This window comes from Diabrotica virgifera, chromosome 10 (assembly GCF_917563875.1).
Source record: "Diabrotica virgifera virgifera chromosome 10, PGI_DIABVI_V3a".
In the NCBI taxonomy this organism is placed as follows: Eukaryota; Metazoa; Arthropoda; class Insecta; order Coleoptera; family Chrysomelidae; genus Diabrotica; species Diabrotica virgifera.
In genome coordinates this window covers 153612925-153637983 of record NC_065452.1, presented here as the reverse complement: position 1 = coordinate 153637983, position 25059 = coordinate 153612925, and the positions used below count along the sequence as shown (strand labels likewise).

The 25059-nt window shown below is 33.7% G+C and overlaps 1 protein-coding gene across 13 annotated transcripts in view; it reads left to right on the top strand.

Moving 5' to 3' along the window:
* Positions 1 to 25059, top strand: part of LOC114325428 (muscle calcium channel subunit alpha-1) — a 759065-nt gene that overhangs the window by 493499 nt on the left and 240507 nt on the right. For all 13 annotated transcript variants that reach the window (XM_050663510.1, XM_050663508.1, XM_050663509.1 and 10 more), the window contains exons 12-15: positions 5303 to 5510; positions 6040 to 6160; positions 6916 to 7102; positions 7956 to 8032. In XM_050663510.1, the coding sequence (XP_050519467.1) occupies positions 5303 to 5510; positions 6040 to 6160; positions 6916 to 7102; positions 7956 to 8032 (593 nt within the window). The remainder of the gene's footprint in view (positions 1 to 5302; positions 5511 to 6039; positions 6161 to 6915; positions 7103 to 7955; positions 8033 to 25059) is intronic.

Here is a 25059-nt window from a genome sequence, read left to right as displayed (position 1 = left end):
CTCTTTCTCGAATTCTGAAAACACTTCTCAGGTCTCTTGTATAATGAGCGACTGCATCTAGATCATCAGCAAAGGCCAACAATAGTTTTGATCCTCGTTTGGCAAATCCCCCTGTCATGGTCAGCTCAGATGATATTTTACTTATTGCATATTCCAAGGCAAAATTGAATACCAACAGTGATAAGGGTCTCCTTGTCTAAGTCCTGATGTTATACTAAAATGGCATCAATGTTTTGTTTTTTTTTCAAAACTGTTTAAGATCTACAACTTATATTTGAACCATTTTTCTCTAAATGTATAAGAAACGTTTTATAGGAAAAAAAAATTTTTTCACATATTAAAATTGTTAAAAACAAAGCAAAATCAGCTGTACTTCTTAACATATTTTTCATCAGCTACCCCACATATACCTTTGAGAACCTTCAAATAGCTGTATAACATTTTTTTCAGCTTTTTTTCTTCCTTGCCTGGGGTATATTTTTCATTTACGTTCAACCCCATTTCTAGTGCTGTTGTTTTGTTCACGATAGTTAATTCACGTTTCAATCTAATGAACTAACATTTTGCAATATTGTTTAATGGTATTTGTCGATCCCTGATGTTACAGAAAGCATGTTTCACCATCAAGGGATAATGACATTGATTATATTTAACAATGACATCCACAGGTGTTGTGTAACTTTTATTATTCTTGTTTAAATAATCACAAACGATTTTAATGGAATGAGGTATGTAAATAAAAACATATATTTTTTATTTTTAATTAATAGTATTGAATAATATTTATCATATTTAGACATTTGTTAATAAACGTACAAATAAATATAAAAGTTGAAATAATCTGCAGTTTCCGTGGAATTTCTCGGTTCTATCAGTTTGTGAAAGAGTCTTCTTCTTCTTCCTCAGCTTCCCTTTTTAGGGGTCGTTGTTACTGTTCCTTACTTTTCTTGGCCACTCATTTCTGTCCATCGTATCTGCTTCACCTAAACGTTTCTCTCTCAATTCCCCTGGCACACAGACATTTCATCTTCCTCTCGGTTTTCCTCTACCTCTCTCTCCATCAACTTCTAACAGCTCTATATTTCCCTACATTTTCATTTCTACGTCTAATGTGACCAAACCATTTCAGTTTTTATTCTTGTGGTTTTTTTATGCAGAAAAAACCCCAATGTATGACAACATCTAAATACACACTACGATATAAAATCAAAATTGATGGGAAAATAATAAAGCAGGGGGCAAGGTTTAGATATCTGGAAATGGATATAACCAGTTACGGAGATGTTGAAGAGGAAGTACGACAACAAAGCTTAAAAGCAAGTAAAGCGGCGATATCTCTTAATGACACAATCTGGAACAACAAACACCTAAGACAAGACACAAAAGCAAGAATCCATAAAACAGCAGTTAGCTGCTTTATATATTCACTGATGTACACCGCCGTACATCAGCAAATGCAGGTCTTCTCACACTCTAGTATATTTTTAAGTTTTTTAGCATCCTTGACGATGTTAGCGACTGCTGATGAAATAGAGGATTCCGTAGAAAAGAGTACACCTTTTCTTATTGAGCTGTCTACCCAATAATTTTAGTGATTTGTTATATATATATATATATATATATATATATATATATATATATATATATATATATATATATATATATATATATATGATTATTAATATGTAGTGACTGTTAATAATACAAAATGAATAATTTTGGGGAATGCAGTCAATGTGTTTTGGGCTGATTAAAAGAGAAACACTTTGAACTTTTGTCGAGCTTTCGGACAATTTATTTCCTTTATCAAGACAATCTAAAAATACAAATGTTTAAATTTAGATGAAAACTAGAAAAATAACAACTTACTGCTCGTGGTTTACAAAATAACTAACATACTTATTAAAAACATAAAAATTCTTTTTATTTTTCATATTTTAGTTTTAAAATAATATTTTATTATTTTAAATAATATTTTTCATAATATTCTAGTTTTCATCTAAATTTAAACATTTGTATTTTTAGATTGTCTTGATAAAGGAAATAAATTGTCCGAAAGCTCGACAAAAGTTCAAAGTGTTTCTCTTTTAATCAGCCCAAAACACATTGACTGCATTCCCCAAAATTATTCATTTTATATATATATATATATATACCGAATAGTATTGAATAATAGTGGAGAAAGCACACAACCCTGACGTACACCTCGACAAATCTCAATTACTTCGGTTAACCCATTATCAACCTTGATTTTTGCTGTTTGTCCCCGGTACAACCTGGATATTATGATGTTAATGTCGTGACTCTCGATGTTTTTGATTCTTAGGATTTCATACAGTTTTTAGAGTCTGACTTTATCGAAAGTCTTCTCAAAATCTATGAAAATTACATAGAGGTCTTGGTTTACATCCAAACATCTCTGCATTAACACACTCAGACCAAACAAACTTCCCGTGTTCCCAGTCCACTTCTGAATCCAAACTGTGTGGCTCTTTGGTCCTCTTCTAATTTATTTAATATTGTTTTGTGAATTATTTTTAAAAATACTTTCAATGTGTGGCTCATCAATGCTATAGTCCTATGGTCTGAACACTCTCTGGCGTTATTCGTCTTCGGGATTGTGACAAAAGTAGAGCAGAGCCATTTCTTTGGTATGATGCCTGTTCTATAAATTGTGTTAAAGAGGTTCACATTATTTCAAGTGTGTCGTCGTTTCAACAAAAGTTCCAACAATTCTACAGAAATTTCATCACTTTTTTTTTCCTTATAGCATATTCTATCTCGCTTTTTAGGAACACATAACATATCAAAACATATATCTAATTAATTATAATCTTTTATTAACTAAAAAATGGTTAAATCCACAGAAAATGTCAGTTGGTAGTTCAGACTCTTTCCTAGGTGACGCTAGGAGTTATCGTCCCGGACAAACTGCATTTCTACTTGATGTATTGTCCTTAAAATCAAATGGTATGTCCGTTAGAATCATCGGTATACGCGGGATTAAGGCATTCTTTGCTTTGTATTTTTTCTTCATGATATGAGCCCAACCCAACAAATCGCGCCTACATCTTTCCCGACTCTGAGCAACGCGGCCATTGTATTTTATTAGATTAGTCTCTCATGCAAAAATATAGATCATGGACTATACCGACCCTAAAGTAGAAACCACAGTTAGAATGCAGTGCAGGTAGCATAGGGCAATGTATTTCCTACCGGAAAACGGCCAATCACGTTATCATAGCACTGGAATATATGAGCATACAACAATTGCCTACGGTTGCATACACGCACCTACCACTGTGCCGACAAGAGCGAAATCCGTGCGCGCCGTAAGACTACCATCATAATTCTCTTTGCCTTATCCCTATGCGGGTTCGGCTTCCGTAATTGCATTTCTCCACACAATTCTATCTTGGGTCATATCAATGTCAATCCCCTTTACTAACATGTCCTGCCTTATCGTCTCCCCCAGGTCTTCTTTGGTCTTCCTCTCCTACTCCTTCCAGGAATCTGCACTTCAGCAATTCATCGTATTGGGTGATTAGTGTCTCGACGTTGACCATGACCAAACCATCTCAACCTATGCTCTCTCATTTTGTCATCAATTGGTGCCACACCTAGACTTCCCCTAATATACTCATTTTTAATTTTATCCGTTTTTGTCACTCCACTCATCCATCTAAGCATTATCATTTCTACCACATGCATTCGTTGTTCCTCTTTCTTTTTCACTACCCAACATTCAGTTCCGTACATCATAGCCGGTCTCATGGCTGTTTTATAGAATTTTCCCTTCAACTTCATTGGAATTTTCCTGTCACACAGCACACCATTCGCTTCCTTCCACCTCATCCATCCAGCCCTAATTCTACTGCATGCATCTCCATTTATTTCTCCATTACTCTGTAATACCGATCCCAGGTACTTAAAACTATTGCTTTTTACAATCAGTTCACCATCCAAACATTGCAAATACTCTGTCTTTGTCCTACTAAGTTTTAAACGTTTTTTCCTCCAAAGCTTGTCTCCACTGTTCCAGTATTTGTTCTAAGTCTCTTTCACTATTTCCTACTAACACGACATCATCAGCATACATTAAGAACCATGGAATGTTACCCTGTAGTTTCGCTGTTATCTGGTCCAAAACTAATAAGAATAAATACGGACTAAGCACCGAGCCTTGGTGCAATCCTACTTTCACATGAAATGTATCAGTCTCTCCCACACTTGTGCTAACACTAGTCGTTACTCCCTCATACATTGCCCTCACAATCTTTACATATTCACCATGGACTCCTTTCTTATTGAGTGCCCACCACAGAATCTCTTGAGGAACTCTATCATATGCTTTCTCAAGATCAATGAATAGGTACCATATGAGCGTTTGTTTCTTTACTCCTGTATTTTCCCATCAACTGCCTTATAATGAAAATTGCATCTGTTTTTGATCTGCCCTGCATAAATCCAAATTGATTCTCGGATATTTCGGTCTCTTCGCGTATCCGTCTATCAATTACTCTTTCCCATATTTTCATGGTGTGGCTAAGCCGTTTTGTAGCCCTGTAGTTTGCACATTGTTGTATATATCCCTTGTTTTTGTAGATAGGTACTAATATACTGCTTCTCCATTCGTCTGGCATTTGTCCAACTTTCATAATTCTATTAAATAAACCTGCTAGCCACCTTGTTCCTGTCTCTCCCAATGCTCTCCATACTTCCCCAGGAATATCATCTGGTACTACCGCTTTTCCTTTCTTTATTTTTTGAAGCGCTTGAGACACTTCCTCGTTTGTTATTTTGGTGACCATTGCTGCTACTGTCTCCGTTGACTCTACAGGTCTGTCAAATTCTTCATTTAATAAGCTGTTAAAGGACTTTCTCCATCTCTTTTTGGCATCCTTTTCGTGAACTAGTATTTTATTATTTTCGTCTCAGATACATCTAATCTTATTAAAATATTTTGCCTTCTTTGCTCTTTGTTTGGCTATTTTATATATTTATCTTCGTTTCGCCTTCCCTGGTATCAAGTTGATCGTATAGGTTTGAATACGCTTCTGCTTTGGCTTTTGCTACTGCTACTTTCGATTCCTTTTTCGCCACCATATAGTTTTGAAGATCTGTGTCGGATCTGCTTTCTTGCCACTTTTTACATAATTTTCCCTTCTCTTTCATTTTTCCTTGTACTTCGTTTGACCGTAAGACTAACACTGCATTTTAAATAGTATATAGCCACTGGTTATTATTTTATATCTTTATAGAAATATTAACACCCTTTAAATTTTATTTCAATATATTTTAGATATTGGAGATCGTTATCAAATTTAGTCGCCTCTCTGTTAAATTCAATTCAGTCTATTGCGTCACTGTTGCTACTACTGTTTCTGTTTATTGTTATTTTTGCACTTCTTGGAATGCAAGTGTTTGGTGGAAGATTTAACAAGGATACGGAAGAAAAGACTAGGTATAATTTCGATAGCTTTTGGCAGAGTTTGTTGACAGTGTTCCAGGTAAGATTATTTATTAATCAAACCATTATTTTATTTAGTCGTACAGTAGAACCCCGGAAATCCGAACTAATTGGGGGGACAGCCTGTTCAGATTCCGAAAAGTTCAGATTATCTGAAAGTTAGCCTAACTAGTAGTTCAAAGCTTTCACTATCGTTAATTTTGAGTCGCCAAACGTTCTCGCAAGAATGTGGACAATATTTTTGAACTCAAATTGACTACGAGAAAACCGAAGTATCTTTATAAGCACTATATAATAATATTAAAGTACGTATTTATTTTTAAGAAATTTTAAATACCAAAGTCCTATTAATCCCACATTGTTCAATTTTCTGGTTTTACTCAGTATAATAAACATGTTTTTAAGTTTTGTCTTAAATTTTTTAATTTTCTTCACTTTCCGTTGGTTCGGATTTGAAGAACATTCGGATTAGAGGGGTTCGGATTTGCGTGGTTCGGATTTCAAGGGTTCTACTGTATAATGAAAATTTGAGTGTTTTGTTTTAAAATAATTTTATTTATTGTTTGAAGATTCTTACTGGTGAAGACTGGAACGTAGTTATGTATGAAGGTATAGCAGCATATGGGGGAGTTGAGTCTCCTGGTGTCTTATCCTGCATATACTTTATTATTCTGTTTATTTGTGGTAATTGTATCCTTTTAACCAAAAAATATATATACTATTATGTTAGGTATCTGTGCTTTTTTTTCTAATTTTATTCATACTTTAATGAATGGATGGCTGCCATGAACAGAAAAAAGTGGAAAGAAAAAAAACAGTAGAACTAACGAATACAATAACAGGAACAATGAACAAATTAAAAACGAGGATCAGGCACAACAAAAAATGTAAAGAAATTAAAGTAAAAGTGTAAAAAAGTATAAAAAGAAAGAATGTGTTCTTTTTTTATAGTGAACAGTGTGCAAACTATAGCACCAGAACCCTACTAAGGGAGAATACTACCAGAGAGAGACCAGAATACTACCATGAAATAATGGGAGAGAGGTCTTCGTGCTTGATACTGGTAACTCGTTTGTAAGATGAGCACTATTGAATGACAAAAAGGATAAATATTGTTCTGAAGCCATTTTATTCTATTATCTTAATACAATTTACTATTTTTATTGGGAATAAACCACAATTTCACTTAAATTTATTTCGATTTACACTTCGGAAATCGTTTTCAAAACACCAAATTTCTCAAAATCGTATTTTGAGAAGGATCGAAACATCAAATTAAACTTACTTTAAAGTAAAATTGTGGTTTACACCCAATGAAAAAAATTGGGGATACGGTCTCTCATATGGTACTAAAAACAATTATTAAAAATGTAAATTCTTTCACGTTTTACTAAAATAACTGTAATTTTAGTTTAAAAATGTTGTATTTCTTAACAAATTGTCAGATATCCTACTAAATGTGTTCTTGGCTATTGCCGTGGATAATTTAGCTGATGCCGAATCTCTTACTGCGATCGAAAAAGAAGAAGAAGAAGGCGAACGAAAATCGGCAAGTCCGACGCCGCACGAGGAAGTAGAAGAAGAGCATAGCGTAGAAGAGGAGGAAACCGATGATGGACAATATTCCGGAAGGTACGATAAAGAGTATTTTTATTGATACAGTAATTACATTAGCAACTAACTCTCATTGTTAGTAGTTCTTAGTCTCTCTGAACATTAATACACTTGTTCCAACAAGATTCCAATTTATGAATTCCATCCCTGAAGTGAGAATCTGGAAGAGCTGCAAAATACGCTTCCACAACTGTTATGACCTCATAATTTGGTGAAAAACTCTTTCCACGCATGAATTTTTTTAGGTACTGAAACAGATGGAAGTCGCTAGGGGCCAAATCTGGTGAACATAGTGGATGCTCTAACAAGTCGAGCTTTAATTCATGGTTAAAATGCTCATACGACACTGTGCATTGTCCTGATAAAAACGGATTTTTATTCTGCACACTAGCTCTTTTTTCACGAATTTTTTCCTTCAGCTGTTCTAAAAGGTTACAATAATATTCAGAATTTATTATTTTGCAAGTTTGCAAGTAATCTACAAACAAAATTCCTTTCGTATCCGAAAAAACTAATGCTAACACCTTCTGGGACGATTTCTGGACACGAATTCGTTTCGGGGCCGAAGAACCCGATTCACAACACTCTTTAGCCGCTTGTTGATATTCAGGATTATAGTGATAGACCTAGATCTCAAAATACCTAGATCTCAAGAATCGACGCACAAAATCCAATTTATCCTTTGTAAAACGTTCTAAATGTGCTGAGAATGTCGCATTCGAATGTGTTTTTGTTCCATTATTAGCGAATGCGGCACACATTGTAAACACAGCTTTCTGAAACCCAATACTTTAGTTAGTAAACATAATAATATAATATGATGAGTCAATGAATTTCAGTGGTCTTAATCACTGATGTGTTTGGTTTTCAGATCAGAACATGACGAGGAACATGGATCACAAACAAAGATTGCTGAAGAAGGAGAATTCGAAGAAGAACCAAATGAAGGTTAGTTTAGAATTTAATCTTAATCTACTTATATATAATAATCTATGTTTTAAATATGATATACATTATTATAGTAAATATAAGTAAATTTATGTTATGGATACAATTTTCCACTTAGTTCCTGCTATATGTTAGTAGTCCAGGACGCGTCTGTTTTGAGATGGACGTTGAGAGGTGACTCATATTTTTTTGCAGAAATTGCTTGGAATTAACTCATATAATAATAACTGAGTAATCCTTCTACTCAAAAAGGTCCAGAACATTGTTTAAATAATTCAAATATCAAAAAATTAAGGAAAAATTCTATTTTTTTCTTTGTTTTTTGTTTATACCTTTAAAAGTATTTACTTTCGAGAAAAGTTGCACTGACATAAAAGTTGCGTAATTAAATTTCCTACAATATAGGAATAGTTAAAAATTTTAAAAATTGTCACCCTTGTTGCAAAATAGTAATAATTGCGAAAAAACCATAAAAAAACAAGTATCTGCATTTAAAGTTTTTCAACCATTTATGCTACACTTTGGACCTTCATATTTTACCCAAAAAAACTTTATGATACAGTAAAACTATACTGTAAATTTCATTAAGATCGGTTCAAAATGTTGCAGGACTGAAAATAAAGCAGATAGCAAGTTGACATTTTTTACATAAATATAGAGGAATACTGCACCTTTCATTTGCTATTTGCAAAATTAAAATCGGTTAACTACCACGGCGTCAGGATTTTTTTTAAATAAACATTAATTTTTGGTGCTACGCGCAGGACAGCGGTGTTCGATTCACACAAGTTAATCTCCACCAAAATTTCTTCCAATCTTCATCTAATATACTATGTATTTTCTTACTCTATATTTCGTTGTATTTTAATATTTTAATTCCACAAAAATCAAACTAATTTGATTATTGTTTGTGAAATATTGTTTAAACAATTGCATATGTTTAAAAATAATAAACTTTTATTCTCTAAGTTAAAATATATGAGCAAAGAAAGTTTTCGCTAAAAAAAGTGTTATTTCAAAGGACAGAGTACCTATGTGTTTTTATTTTGCAATAAACAAATTTATTTATTTATATCGAAACGTACTAAAAATTAAAATTTATCAATCATTATCAAAGATCATTGGAATGCCCAATCAGAGTAAACGTGTCCGCTGTCCTGCGCATAGCACCAAAAATTAAGGTTTATTTAAAAAAATTACTGACGCCGTGGTAGTTAACCGATTTTAATTTTGCAAAATGCAAATGAAAGATACAGTATTCTTCTATATGTAAAAAAAATCAACTTGCTGTCTGCTTTATCTTCAGTCCTGCAACATTTTGAAAAAATAATTTTTTTTGCGAAAGCTGGATTGCAAAATTTATTTTGTAAATCTATTAAACCGATCTTAATGAAATTTACAATATTGTTTTATTATATCATAAAGTTTTTCTGGTTGAAATATGAAGGTCCTAAGTGTAGCATAAATGGTTGAAAAACGTAAAATGCGAATACTTGTTTCTTTATGGATTTTTTCGCACCTATTGATATTTTGAAACAAGGGTGACAATTTTTAAAATTTTTAACTAATCCTATATTGTGGGAAATTTTAATTACGCAACTTTTATGTTTGTACAACTTTTCTTGCAAATGAATACTTTTAAAGTTATAATCAAAAAACCAAGAAAATGATCGAATTTTTCCTTTATTTTTTGACATTTTGATTATTTACACACTGTTCCGGACCTTTTTGAGTGGGAGGATAACTCAAATATTATTATATGAGTTATTTTCAAGCAATTTCTGCAAAAAAATATGAGTCACCTCTCAACATCCAAATGTACTAATACCTTTACAAATGCGCCCTGGTCTATAGATATATCATAGGTATTGATATTTTTTACTTATGAAAAGGGTGCTAGTTTTTATTCTTGATATATAGCAACACAAATGTAGAAACGTCTACAATTTTAACATTTTAGTGGTATATTTGCTCAGAACGCTTTGTCATATGAACTCTTAAAGTTTTACCTTATGGTATATCGGGGCATGGTCCAATTGTGAGCCCTTCAAACACTTAGACCTCCTACAGTGGACTAGGCTCATAACAACCTGGTCTTGCGCCGGGTTCCCATGTCTGTCTGAATCAGCAGGGGCTGAAAATCTGAGCTTCTTCTATTATCTTTATCTAATCGTTCAGCGTTTCAATAGTTTCTAATAAACTCGTACATATACTAAAACAACTCGACATAGATCAAAAAGACATTCGTTGCATAGAAGCTCTTTACTGGAATCAAACAGCTATCGTCAATGTAGATAATGAAACAAAGCAAGCTCAAAAAATCCTCAGAGGTGTAAGACAGGGATGCATTCTCTCCCCACTACTGTTCAATTTATATTCAGAAAGTATCTTCCAGGAAGCTCTTGAGGACTGCGAAAGCGGCATCAAAGTAAATGGAACCTGGGTCAATATTATACGATATGCGGATGACTCGGTCTTAATAGAAGACAATTTAGAAGACCTCCAAAACCTTCTTAATAAAATTGGAGAACATAGCGAGAACGTGGGACTTAGCATCAACATAAAAAAGACGAAGTTCCTTATAATCAGCCGTCAATTATGTCAACATCAAAATGCAAGACTAGCATATAACAACCAAGATGTAGAGCGAGTAAGAAAATTTAAGTACCTAACCTGGCTATGTGAAGACTGGATGTCAGATAGAAAGGGCCAGAAGTGCATTCATGAAATTCAGAAACGTCTTTACGAACTCTGACTTTGACCTGAACCTAAGACTAAGATTCACGAGATGCTATATATGGTCGGTGCTCCTATATGGCATGGATTGATGGACTTTGAAAATAAACACAATGAATAAGCTAGAGGCTTGAGATGTGGATTTATTGACGAATCCTTAAAGTTTCCTGGACCGCACGAATAACAAATGAAATCCTGAGAAGAATTGGTACAGAACGACAACTGCTATGCACAATTAAACATAGAAAACCGGCATACCTGGGGCAGCTAATTAGAAACGAAAGATACCAGTTTCTGCAAACTTTAATTGAAGGAAAGATCGAAGGAAAAGGGGAGTGGGCAGGAAGAAAATATCATGGCTCCGTAATGTCAGGCTCCAATGGACAGGACTAAGAAACATAGGAGACCTAATACATACTGCAAGGGATAGAGAAAATTGGTCAAACGTGATCTTGAACATCCATTAATGGATTGCATAAGAAGAAGAAGAAGAATCGTTCAGCCACCTTATGGCCTCACAGAAAGCCATAAGGCTCTTCAAGGGCAACTCTCCCACCTGGTTCTGTAGCGGAAATGAGAATGCTTAGATGGATGAGTCTTCTTCTTCTTCTTCTTCTTCTTCTTCTTCTTCTACGGCACTACAGCCCAAACTGAGCCTTGGCCTCCTTTATTTTTTGCCTCCACTCTTGCTTGTCTGTGGCTGCTCTTCTCCATACACAGACTCCTAAAAGGGCTTGTGCGCATAGCATGTTATTGGTCGATTTAAAGTTTTATAGATTCTGATCTTTGTATTTCGGTGAACACTTTTAGACCGAAATATATGGGAGAGGGTAAAATAAGCTCTGTTTGCCTGCGTTATTCTCTTCCGTATTTCTCCATCTTCTGATCCGTCGGCATATATTTCTACTCCCAGGTATGTAAACTTTCCAACCGTTTCAATGTCATCTTTATGTATAATGTTTTGTGGGACTATATTTATTCTCGTCTGAGTCATTATTTTTGTTTTTTCTGTGTTAATTTCCAGACCTAGCATTTTTGTTTGTGTTTTTAACTCTGCGTATGTTTCCTGTGCAGTTGATGTTCTACTCATAATATTTAATATCATCGGCATAAGCGGCCAGTTGAACCGTTCGGTTGGTCAGTAGGTTGGTCGATCACACTATAACCTATTTCGGCTTTATTGAGACTCATCAGGCAGTGTCAGATAGAAGACAGACTCGGAAACAAGAGTCTTAAGCAAAAATTACGCTTAACAGTGAATCACACTTACTGTGTGGTTAGCCTCTACAAAAATCTCGATGGTTTCATCTTCTTTTATTTAAATTCCTTTTTATTATTCTCTGTGCCAATTTATTTTGTCGTTTAGTGTGTTTTCCATTTTGTTCTACACCATAATAAGTGTGTTATTGCTTGTTCATAATTTTATTTGAGTTTGGTATGTTTTATGTCTACATTGAATCTTATGAACAGGTTATAAAGGTATTAACGTGTGTGCCTAAATTTATTGAGTAGTGTAGAAGTTAAATGACAAACGATCTGAGTACATTTACCAATCAAACATCAATTTTGACGTATATATCGCTGTGTTGGCGAGTCTAAAATTTAATTCGCAATCTTCATGTTGCCTGTATTCGAAAATACGAATTCCCTATATACGTTTTGATTAAATGTTACAAAAGAATTTTAAATTAATTAAATTCAAATGAAAGGCAGATTCGCTTCATTTTTAAGAGGCCTTTTGAAATGATTATATAATGCTATAACGATAATTAAATCAATTGCAAATTGTCTTTAAATCGGTTGAAGTCATTTATTTCGTAAAAGCTCAGTCATTACAAATATAAATGTCACTAATACTTTGAGACCATGGCGGATCTGTGAAAACACTACTACTCGTACATTTGGATATGGGAGGTAGCATTCTGATTTTTCCAGAAAAAGTTGTGTCATAAATTCAGCAATAATAATTATTAATTTATGGAATTGAATTAGAGCTTTAAAAGGTACACGTTTGGCAAGTTTTTCTAAAAAAAAGTCTAACTAGAAAAAAATATGTAGTTTTATTTTGGTATAAATTTATTACTCAATTGATAACAAAATTAAAGTATCTATCTTTGGTATTTAGAAATGCGTTATTTAGGTGTCTCTACTCGAGTTACACTGGATTAAAAAAAAAGAAGAAAATTGCTCTATATGAAACCGACATAATACATTTCGTTTTACGTATACCGTTTCTGAACTTTAAATTTCAATTTCCTTCAACCCAATTTTTGTGTTATTTTTCACCCGCAATATCAATCATTTATATTAATATAATATATCTTATGAATGTATTGACGATATCAAAATTTTTATCGAGCAAGGACTCTGAAAGAAAAAGGTAATGGTTCAAACATTACTATATTTATATCTTATTGTTTATAACTCCGTCGCAAATGCCGGTCACCTTTGTATCAGGACTGGAATTGAATTGTAATACAGTAGAACTGTAATTCTATTTTTTTGTTCATTTAGAATAGAAGAATCGTCTTTCTGATCCTTTATGACGCCGTTTTATAAATTAAATTTAAACTAAAAGTTACCGAGATATTCTATTATTTGTTTATAAGCCGAAAAATTGTTTATAATTTTAAAACATTCCTGAGGCCACCCAAATAAATACTATAAAGTACGCTGGATAAATGGAGTGCTCTTTTACGTGTAAAAAATTAGGAAACTTCTACACGGTCTAGTTTTTGTTGTGTCAAATTTAAAAAAAAATCAATTTAAAAAAAGTTAGATTGCAAAATTATCATGCAGAATCTATTAAATCGATTTTAATGAAATGTGGTTGACTCTTTTATTATATTATAAAGATTGTCTTATTAGATTAAGCGAATTATGAAAATACTATTATATTAATATAATGTAATATTTACAAATGACAAAACCCATCGTTTTTTTTATTTTCCTTGCTTATACATAACTTTAAAACGATTTATTTTAGAGCTAAGTCGTACAGAAGTCTTCTTCTTCTTTCTCGAAACTGCTTATGCCCCTCAGGGGCGTCGGAGGTTTTATTCATCTTCTATCCATATCTTCCATTTCTTGCGGTCCTTTGCTAACCCTTTCATTTGTTGAAGTGTTTTTCCTTTTTCCTGTCCAATTTCTATAATCTGATCGATCCATCTCTTCCTTGGTCTCCCTTTCCTTCTTTTACCTATCTTTTTGATACCATCACCTGCTTTGGTAGTCTTCCTTGATCCATTCTGTTAATGTGTCCATACCATTTTAATTTTCCTTTTTGGATCTTGGTTATTATCGATTCCTGTTTCAGTCTTTGTCTAATATCTTCATTTCTTATTCTGTCCAATTTCGTTTTTCCTGCTATTTTTCTCAGCTGCTTCATCTCCGCTGGGTTGATTGTACTGTCTATTTTTGCATTGTTTACCCATGTCTCACTTGCATATATTAAAGTTGGTGCAGATATTGCATTGTATACCTTCAGTTTTATTGCTTTATGTATTTCTTGCTTTCCAAATATTGTTTTATTTAGTGCATAGTAGATCTTATTTGCTTTTTTCGCCCTGTATGAGATTTCTCGATCTAGCTTTCCATCCTCTGATATTATTACTCCCAGGTATTCAAACGTCGAGACTGTTTCTATTATTTCGTTTTTGCACCTAAATATCGTTTGGTTTTTTCTTCCCTTTTCTTTTGGGCTACTATCATGGTCTTCGTTTTCTTTTCATTTACCTCCATTTTCAAATTTTCTATTTCTTCCACCCAGATATCGATTAATTTTTGCATTTTCTCTTTATTGTCTGCTATTATTACTAGGTCATCTGCATATAGTAATCCCTCCATTCTCAATGGTACTAAATTCCTGTACCCTACTGTTGACTGTAATTGCCTTGACTTTCTTTTAGCGCTCTTCATTACTCTATCCATTACTAATATAAACAAAACTGGGCTGAGACTGTCCCCTTGTTTTATTCCTCTCCTTAGGTTTATTATTGGCGATCTGTTTCCGTTTATTTGTACTTTAGTAAGTACGTTTCTATATGTACTTTTTACCACGCTTACTATATTTTGCGGGATTTGCAGGTCTTCCATTACTGACCATATTACTTCTCTATTTATAGAATCAAAAGCAGCTTTAATATATATATAAACGTAATATGTAAGTCTTCTCCTATTTCGTTTTTCCTTTCAATTATATTTCTCAGTATGTATATATTATCTGTTGTTCCTCTATATGGTTAGAATGTCCTGTATGTTTGTTTTCAATTCACTTCGCTCATTTCTAATTCCTCTTATTTGTTTCCTTTTTGTTCCTTTCATGCTTCTTATTTTATTCCAAAACTGTTTATTGTTATTCCCAAAACCTTCGTTCAATTATTCACCAAATTCCTTCCAGCTCTTCTTCTTCGCATATTTTACTAGTTCTTTCACTATATTTCTCTGTCTTCTGTATTCGTTTCTGTCTTGCTCTTCATTTGTGTTTATGTATCGCTTCCACATTTCTTTCTTCTTTTTTACTGCTTGCTTTATTTTCTTATTCCACCATCCAGTTCTTTTATTATTCTTCCCATTCTTTCTTATTCCACATACTTGTTTTGCAGTGTTCCATAACGTGTCTCTTAATTTTTTCCATCTCTCTTCCATATTCCATATTTCCTCATTGTTTTCATGCTGTTCCAGTATTTTATCTGTCTCTCTTTGGTATAACTTCCTAACTTCCATATTTTTCATCTTATGTAATGCTATTCTTGTATATTGAGGACTCTCTGTTATTTCCATTAGTTTCATGTTTATCTTTGCTGTCACTAGTCTGTGTTGGGTACCGAGTTCGGCTTCGTTCTCTGTTTTTATATTTTGTATCGTTAGGTCTGCCTCTCTAGGTTATACTATGTAATCAATTATGCTTCTCGCATTTCTTTCTTCTGCTACGTATGTATATTTTTCGTTTCTCGGTTGATACCAGAAAGAATTACCTATTAACAAGTCATTTATTTGGCAGAAACTTATCATTCTCCTGCCATTCCTATTTATCGTCTCTTCTCCATACCTTCCCAAGCAGCCTAATGCCATATTTTCGTCATTTCCTATTCTTGCGTTCCAGTCTCCTAGTAAAATGATATTTTTGCTTTCCTCTTGTATCTCATCAATAAGTTTCTGTATCTCATCATAGAATAGTTCTGTTTTTTCATGCTCTCTTCCTTCTACCGGTGCATATCTTCTTCTTCTAACTCTATTTTTATGTATATGGTTCTTGATGATACTGGTTTGAATTTGGTTATTCTTCTATTCATTTCTTTCGGTACATTTATTCCCACGCCTTTTTTTGCCTTTTGTCCTATCTGGACTCCGGAATAGTATAGTATGTGCTGCCCTCCGATATCGACAATTTCATTTCCGACTTTTTTCTTCTCGCTTATTCCTATCAACTTCAGCTCAAATCCTTCCATTTCCTCTGTTAATTCACGTTCCTTTCCTGTTATCGAGGTTATATTCCATGTACCTATTCTCGTTTGACATTTGTTTTCATTTTTCTTTTCTTCCTCGTTATTAATTATCCTCATTGTTTGCTCTTTCATAGTACTAGTTTTTCCATGTCCTTTCCTGTCCGTTCCTGTCTCCTTATGTTGTTCTGGTTTTAATCTTAGTTTTTTGCTGGATGGGTTACTTTCATCATTTTTTCTCTTTGGTCATTTTCCTTGTGTGGGGATTTATCACTCATTGTTCTGGCTCTAGTTTTATCTATGGGAGTTTGTGTAATATTTTCCTTTCTTCGTTCATCCGGTGGAGTATTACATGTTTTGACATCTTCTATTCCGTATTCATCTCCGTTTATTATTAGCTTGTCATATTTAATCTTCGCATTATATCCTTTTGTTCTTGCTTCTTTCATGTGCTTTAAAGTATTTTTCTTTTTTCTAAGATGGTTTTTGGGTAATCCTTATTCACGAACCATTGTGTTCCTTTTAATTTCCCGCTTGCCTTTAGGATTTCCATTTTTTTACTTCGACTTGTTAGCTCAACAAGGACCGGTCTTTCCGAGTTGTTAGTTTTACCGCCTAATCTTCTAATTTCTGTTGTCTCTTGGTCTGCTCTGCAATGTACTTTTATTTTGTTTATGACTTCCTGCACTTTGTTTGACAACATTTGGGTATCTTAATTTTCTGTTTCTTCAAGACCGTATATAATTAAGTTTTCCCTCTTCATCTCTCTCAATTTTCTCCATTCTATCTCTCTGTTGGTTTATTTCTTGCTTTAGTAGCATATATTCTTTTTTGAGCTCGTGGTTTTGATTTCTTAATTTTTTAAGCTCTTCTTGGATTCCATCCAATTTTTGTTCTATCCTCGTATCCCTTGCTTCCATTCTGTCCAATTTTTCTCGCAAATCTTTTATGAATTCTTCCATGTTGTTACTATTTGATTGTGGGTTTAGGGAAAATTTCCTAACAGAAATTTCCGTACAGAAATAAAATAGCAATAATTGATTTTTCTATAAGATACGACGGCTGCAAAATGACAATAAATACAAAGAAAAGGGCAGAACAAGCCTTTTTTTATTTAATGTTTTTCAATCACTTAGATACACTTATACTAAAATCACAATAAAGATGCAATAGAAATAAACAAACCAAGACACGTCGAATATTACGAGGAGCACTTCCGAATCATGATTTATAATTTATAAATTTTGTAAATCATGATTCGGGATGTACAATGTATACACAGTGTAAATCATGAGTTGAGAGTGCTCCTTGTAACATTCAACGTGTATGGGTTTGTTTATTTCTGGTGCATCTTAATTGTGAGTTTAGTATAAGTGTATCTAAATGATTGAAAAACATTGAATAAAAAAGGCTTGTTATGTCCTTTTTTTGTATTTATTGCCATTTTGCAGCCAGCGAACTGAAGTAATACATTTTAACCAGTCGTATCTTATAGAAAATTCATTTATTGCTATTTAATTTCTGTACGACTTTGCTCTAAAATAAATCGTTTTAAAGTTATAACCAAAGATAATAGAAAAAAAAACGATGGGTGTTGTCGTTTGTAAATATTTTAATTTTTTAAATAATATTCCCGATCTGTTTGAGAGGGAGAATAAGTCAATTATTATTACTGAACTTATCACACAACTTTTTCCGCAAAAATCAGAATGCTACCTCTTAGACAAGCCGAAAACGGCGGGTTCGTTGGAAAAATATTCCCATGAAATTTTTTTACATAATCACATTCGTGAGACATCCCAGAATAAGGTTCAAGAAGTCGCCCACACGAAAAGTGGTCCAAATTTTTTTCAACAATTTTTTTTTGTTCAACTTGCAAAAATCAATATCTTCAGCCCAGTCAAATTTTTTTAGGTTTTTTAACTATTCCAGACAAAAAACATTTCTCATAATTTTTCTCTAAAGTTATAAGCAATTTAAAATTAAAAAAAAAAAACGAAAAATGGCGATTTCTAAGGCTTAATATCTCGGTTAAAAGTTATTATTATGAAAGTCAGAAAGTAACTAAATCAAAGTTTGAAGCCCCCCTACAAGATCCTGAAGAAATTTTTGTCAATATTTTATTACTAAGGTATTAAGTAATAATAATGAGCGGTATGATCGTATTGACATGGCTGTAAATGTGAGTGCGAGTAAGTGCTTGTTTATATGCAGGCGGTTTGCCAACGTTGACGTCGCGGTTTACCTGAAAAACCCAACCGGCGCGGTTCAAGTCAACATAGAAACAAATACAACCGCTCATCATCGTACATATGCAACCGCGAGTTTTACACGGTTTACCAGCGTTTAAACAGGTTAATCGCGAAGTTTACGTTGGCAAACCACCCTATCTAAACAAGGCCTAAGATGAACGATTGGACTGCCGGAGTGGCATCTCTTTCGCACTCACATTTACAGCCGCGTCAATACGATCTTACCGCTCATTATTATTATGTACTTAAAAATAATAGCTTAGTAACAAAATAGCTTCCCATCCCAGAAACTCAACCTGATGATACACAGCAGGAAAACAACGAGTTGCGCGATAGTCTAGCAAACGAAGTGGCTCGTGCCGTACAAGAGTTTAATGGAACAAACCCACTTAGCAGACCACCGCTACCACGAATTAACTCTTGTAAGAAACTAGGTGCGCTGTTACAAATTGTGAACACTGAAGTCCTACCCAATTATGCAGTAGAAGCTCTCATGTTAGAATATTTGCATATGCTAATCTACTGGGCGTTAAGATCAGAACACGACGGGGTACAAATAACGAAAGAACTGGTAACAGAACTGCACCTTGGGAAAAAAGACTACTCGGAAAGATTGAATTACTACGTAGGGATATTGGAATAGTCACAGAATACATACGAGGTGTAACAAGTAGAAGAGTCATCAAGAGAGCTGAAGAAATATTGCTGAATACCTCAAGACACTCAAGATATGATCCAGAAAACAACACAGCCCATCATTGTCTGGATACATTAAAACAAAATATCTCCGTTTATTCAGGACTACTAAGGAGGTACAAAGTTAGTAACAACCGCAAAAGCGACAATGCAATTTTTGAAAGTTCTGAGAAGGCGTTCTATCGAAAACTCAATTCCACTGTAGAACGTGTTGATAAGACTTACCCAAGCCAAGAAGAAATTCATGAGTTTTGGGGAAATCAACTTTCCACACCAGCTGCTCTTAACAACAATGCTGAATGGACAGAAGACACGACACAGAACTGCCAACACTACATTACTACCCTTTACGAACCCATCACTACTGATGAAGTCTCAAACATCATCAAAGAGATAACTGGAAATCTCCTGGACCAGACGGAGTTCAAAACTTTTGGATCAAGAAGTTTTGGAGTGTTCATGAACGCTTATCAACACTAATTAATCATGTTATTTCTAATCCGCAGGATATACCATCATTCCTAACTCAGGGAACCACTTATTTAATTCCGAAGGATCAAAATAACACCCAAGATCCAGCCAAATACCGCCCAATTACTTGTCTTCCAACTTTGTATAAATTGGTCACATCCTGTGTAGCCCGGCCTATCTACCAACACTGTGCTCTGAACAATATCATAGAGCCTCAACAGAAAGGATGCGCTAAGGGTTCCATGGGTTGCAAAGAACAACTCATCATCGACTCAGTCATTTCTAACCAGGCATATTCCAAAAAGAGGAATCTTTTTACTGCCTTCATTGATTACAAGAAGGCCTTTGATTCAGTGCCGCATGAATGGCTTATAGATATGCTGAGAATATATAAAGTCGATGATAATATAGTGACCTTTTTAGAGCATATAATCACAGAGTGGAAAACTAGAGTTCACCTTAAAATACCTGGTGAAAATAACATCGAAACTGAAAATATCGACATCAGCCGGGGCATGTTTCAAGGAGATTCGTTGAGTCCTCTGTGGTTCTGTCTAGCTATGAACCCACTATCTCAGCTATTGAACTCCACAGACGCAGGTTTTAGCATCAAAAATAACAACAATGTGGTGGCGAAGCTTAATCATTTATTGTACATGGATGATTTGAAATTAATGGCTTCCACAAGAAACCAACTCGATGAGATGCTAAAAACTGTTGAAACTTTTTCTAATGATATTAGTATGCACTTCGGACTGGACAAGTGCCGTATTTTAAATATAGTCAGAGGAAAAGTACAGCCCGGAGGATTCGATATGCAAAATGGCCAGAACATCGAGGCCATGGGTGAAAACGATATGTATAAATATCTTGGAGTAAAGCAAGCGCGGAAAATTGACTATAAACAAATGAAAACAGAGATAACTACTGAGTTTATAAGAAGGGTAAAACAGCTGCTTCGTTCACACCTTAACAGTAGAAATTTGTTTAAGGCACTAAACACCTACGCATGTTCCGGGCTTAGCTACTCATTTGGCATTGTTAAGTGGACAAAAACGAACATAGAAAATTTTCAGCGAAAAGTAAGAACGCACCTCACAAAGGCACAAAAACACCATCCCAAAAGTGCAGTAGAAAGAACGACATTACCACGGAATTTAGGAGGAAGAGGACTTATGGATATAGGTGAGCAATTAGACAAACAAATTGCTAACTTAAGAACTTATTTTCAGATGCAGGCTGAGACATCTACTCTACACCGCGCTATCTGCGCAGTAGATGACACAACACCGATCAAACTGAGGGAACCAGAAATGCGCATAAACCATCTCACTAAAGACGAAAAAATGCGCACCTGGATGGGCAAACCTCTGCACGGGCGACATCCCAATGAGGTCAGCCAAGCCTATCTCGACAATACAGCGTCGAACTATTGGCTAAATCGAAATAATGACAAAAATTTCTTCAGGATCTTGTAGGGGGGCTTTAAGCTTTTACTTACTCACTTTCTAACTTTCATAATAATAAATTTTAACCAAGTTATTAAGCCTTGAAAATCGCCATTTTTCGTTTTTTTCAATTTTAAACTGCTTATAATTCGAAAAAGATCAACTTTAGAGAAAAATTATAAGAGATATTTTTTGTCCAGAATGGTCCAAAAAATTAAAAAAAAATTAGTCCGGACCGAAAATATTGATTTTTGCAATTTGAACAAAAAAATTGTTCAAAAAAATTTGGACCACTTTTCGCGTGGGCGACTTCTTGAACCTTATTCTGGGATGTCTCACAAATGTTATTATGCAAAAAAATCTCATGGGAATATTTATTTTTTCCAACGAATCCGCCGTTTTCGACTTGTCTATCTCACATGCACCTCAAAACAAATCCCTGGTCTATTATCTGCATGGGAAAAGAAAAATAGGTATAAATACGCTCTCATTACTTGATAATGAAAAGAGGTAATTGGCGTTATATAAATTGATGTGAGTTTCATATTTTAGATTTTCTTCATATTTCTATTTTATATTTTCTTTCAATTGTTTTATTTTTGAGTAGACATGCTTCTCGGTATTTGCACATCGATCGTTAAATTTCTCTAATCAGTTGCTATTTGATCAGTGGTGCAAACGAAATAACCCAGTTGCGAAATAATCTCATTTCGCAACTGGATAACTTGCCGATTTTTATTCGTTATGTCATCTATATGGGAGTGATGATGTCATCTAATATTTTAGATAAACATATGTGGTGCCTTTGTCTCACATATGTCTATAAAAAATTCAACAGCCTAGCAAATAATTAACTACTCCTGCTATATATTCATCATTTTACGATTCGGTGCATACTGTGTGCGGCATTTAGTGCGAGGAAGCAAAATTTCTCATTTGTCATAAGAGATACGAAAAATATATTTAAGGTAAAAGTTAGGGCATAAATAGGACCGTACTTTAAAAATAGACAGAGTCACCCATATTGACAGATTGGAACAAACTTATCTTTTTTTATGTAACACCCTGTATATTTTTACATTTTCCACGATGTTATCGTTTTTTTTTTAATTTTTGAATTTTTGAACTCTCCTCGATGTTATCGTTTTTTTTTTTCTAATATAAGGTTTTGCAATGCTATACGAGATAGTTTAGAATATAATTACGTTTTTTTATTAATTTCGTAGCAATATTACACCCCATAAAATTGGAGAGATTTGACATTAAAAAATCTGTTCATATTCAAACGATTTTTAATATAGTCTACTATCGTCAAAAATTGTTTACATATCGATATATTTAATTGTTGTATACAGGGTTGGTCTAAATTTGGAACGAGTATTTTCTGAATTTTTTTAAATGAAACACCCTGTATTTTAGTGTTGTCATAAAATGCTATTTAATGGTACTTTACTATTTCTTAAGCATTCTCTATACGTGACTGCTTTAATTTGTAAGTTATTCGTCATTCTTTGAGCCAAACATTAATTGTAACAACAATTAGGTGAAATTTTAGTAGGTTGGCCATGAAAATATTAAATCAAAAATTATTTTATAAAAAAATACATAATAATTTATACTGATCCTTAATTTGTTAATATTATAATATTGCAGTTTTGCAATGCTATCTCGTATAGGTAGCATTGCAAATCATTATATTAAAATAATAATAACATCGCTGGGAGTTCAAAATGTACAAGTATACAGGGTGTTCCATTAAAAAAGAAAATAAGTTTGTTCCACCATGTCAATATGGGTCGCCTGTAAATTTGAAAATTTGTTTAAAGTACGGTCTTATCTATGCCCCAACATATACCTTAACAATTCTTTCCTTATCTCTTACGACAAATGCGTACTTGGACTTCCTCACACTAACGTCACAACCTACATTTGTTGTTGGTCTTAAATCAGCTTTATCTTTCCTCATTCGGTAGTTTCTTATCTTTTTGTTCTTCATTATTTCATATTATTTTTTTGGATCATCCTATACTTCCTGGACCGTTTGATTTGTAGTATAAAATTGCAACATTGTCTTTAAATATAGTTTCCGCTTTTCTCTATATTTTCTTACATAGTTTCTTGCGTCCATATTTTCTTGCATAAGTACTTATATTTTTTATAAAATTGAAATTCAGGAACTTCAAGTCTTCCGTTGTATTTTTTGTCATTATTCAATATTCACTCAAGTTAAATAACACATATAAAAATTATTATTTTTGAGGTCAGGAAAAGCCTAAATTTAAGTAGAAATAGTTTTTTATAAACTTCTGAGGAATTTGGGTATATTTAACTTTATAACATCATTTTAAATTGTTAATTATGCGCTGATAATAAGCCGCGCAAGACAAGTATAGATACTCGTAAAATAAATATTCTGAATGAAATCAGATGAACTGGAACTAGTAATATAAAAAAAATACTACATAATATTATTTATATTCTGTATCACATCGCATGCCAAAATATTCTTCTGTGTACCATTCCTACAATTTCCAAACTCATTGCCTAATCCAAGCCTTAGTAAAATTCCTACTACTAACTTTAATCCCAACCAACTCAAAATACAGATATTCTTGCACTATGTAAAATAAATATCACCTAAAAACTAACTATTTATTATGTAACATACAAGATGTAGTACGTTGGGGACGACAGAGAAGACGAGAGTGGAATCAGCATGTGACGAGAATGGACAGCGAGAGAATAACCGTATATAGCCAGAGATTCAAAGCCAACTGGCAAGAGACCAATAGGAAAGTCCTTTAAAAGGTGGTGAGATAGCTGGTAGTCAACATCACAGCTACGAATACAAGCTCAAAATCGGTTAAGAACAGGTCAAGAGGCCTAATATAAGAAGAAGAAGAAACTAACTAGCATTGTCGGCGCTGTTCCTTTATAATTTTGGTAAAAATGGTTTCAAATTTTTAAAAATGAATTTGATTTTTTCTGTCGTCTTCTTTAAATTTTGTGAAAATTTTTTCGAAGTTTTATTCTTGAACGTGTCAGAAACAACAAGTCATCTGCAAAACGTATTCACTGTTGTCTTTTGTTCAGAATCGTGCTGCTTGTCTGGATATCGGCTCCTCTAATTATATTTTCTAGTACTAGCTTAAATAAGTCTGTTGACAAGAAGTCTCTCTGTTGTAACTCAATCAGTAACGGATCTATTGTGTTTCCTTTCAATAAGAACATGGTCTAATTGGTTTCTCGTTTTCCCATTAGGAGAGATACATTTTATTTTATGAACATCTTTATGATCAAATTGTGTACATGCTATCTTAAGGTTATGTTCCATTCAATAGTTTTTTCCATTGTCATTACTTTCGCAGGCTTTTACTCCCGTTATATTCATATAAATATCTTCTCTTCCTACTTTCGCATTCATATCGTCCACAAATATTTTTATGTCATATTTTCGTACTTTTTCAATTAGCTCACCCAGTTGTTCATATGTAGAACTCATTTCTTATTTCCATGCCTTTCTCTTTTACAGGAGCATATAGGTTAGTTATGCTGATTTTTCTGTATTTCCCGCGCAATCTTAAATAACACAGTCTTTCTGATATTGCTTGAAAAATACTACTCGGCTTACTCTCTATGACACCATAAACCGCATCCCCAGGTATCTATTTGGCCCGTCGTTTTTAAAAAGAGTACCTTTTTCCAACTTTCTCTATCTCACTTCCCATTTGCTTGGTTTCTTGTAAGGCCATTATTTCGATTCTATATTTCTCATGTATTTCATCCAAGTTTCTTAACGTTCCGTCCTGTAGGTCTCTCTTACATTCCATTTACCCACTTTCAATCCACTTTTAAATTTGTTGCTTTCCTTTTCTGCTATCTTGTTTTTCTTTCGCCAATATCATCATCCTTATTTTTAGCCATGTCGCTTACCATTTTTCTTGTTGTCTATTATTAGTTTTTTGACCGCGTTGTGCAGC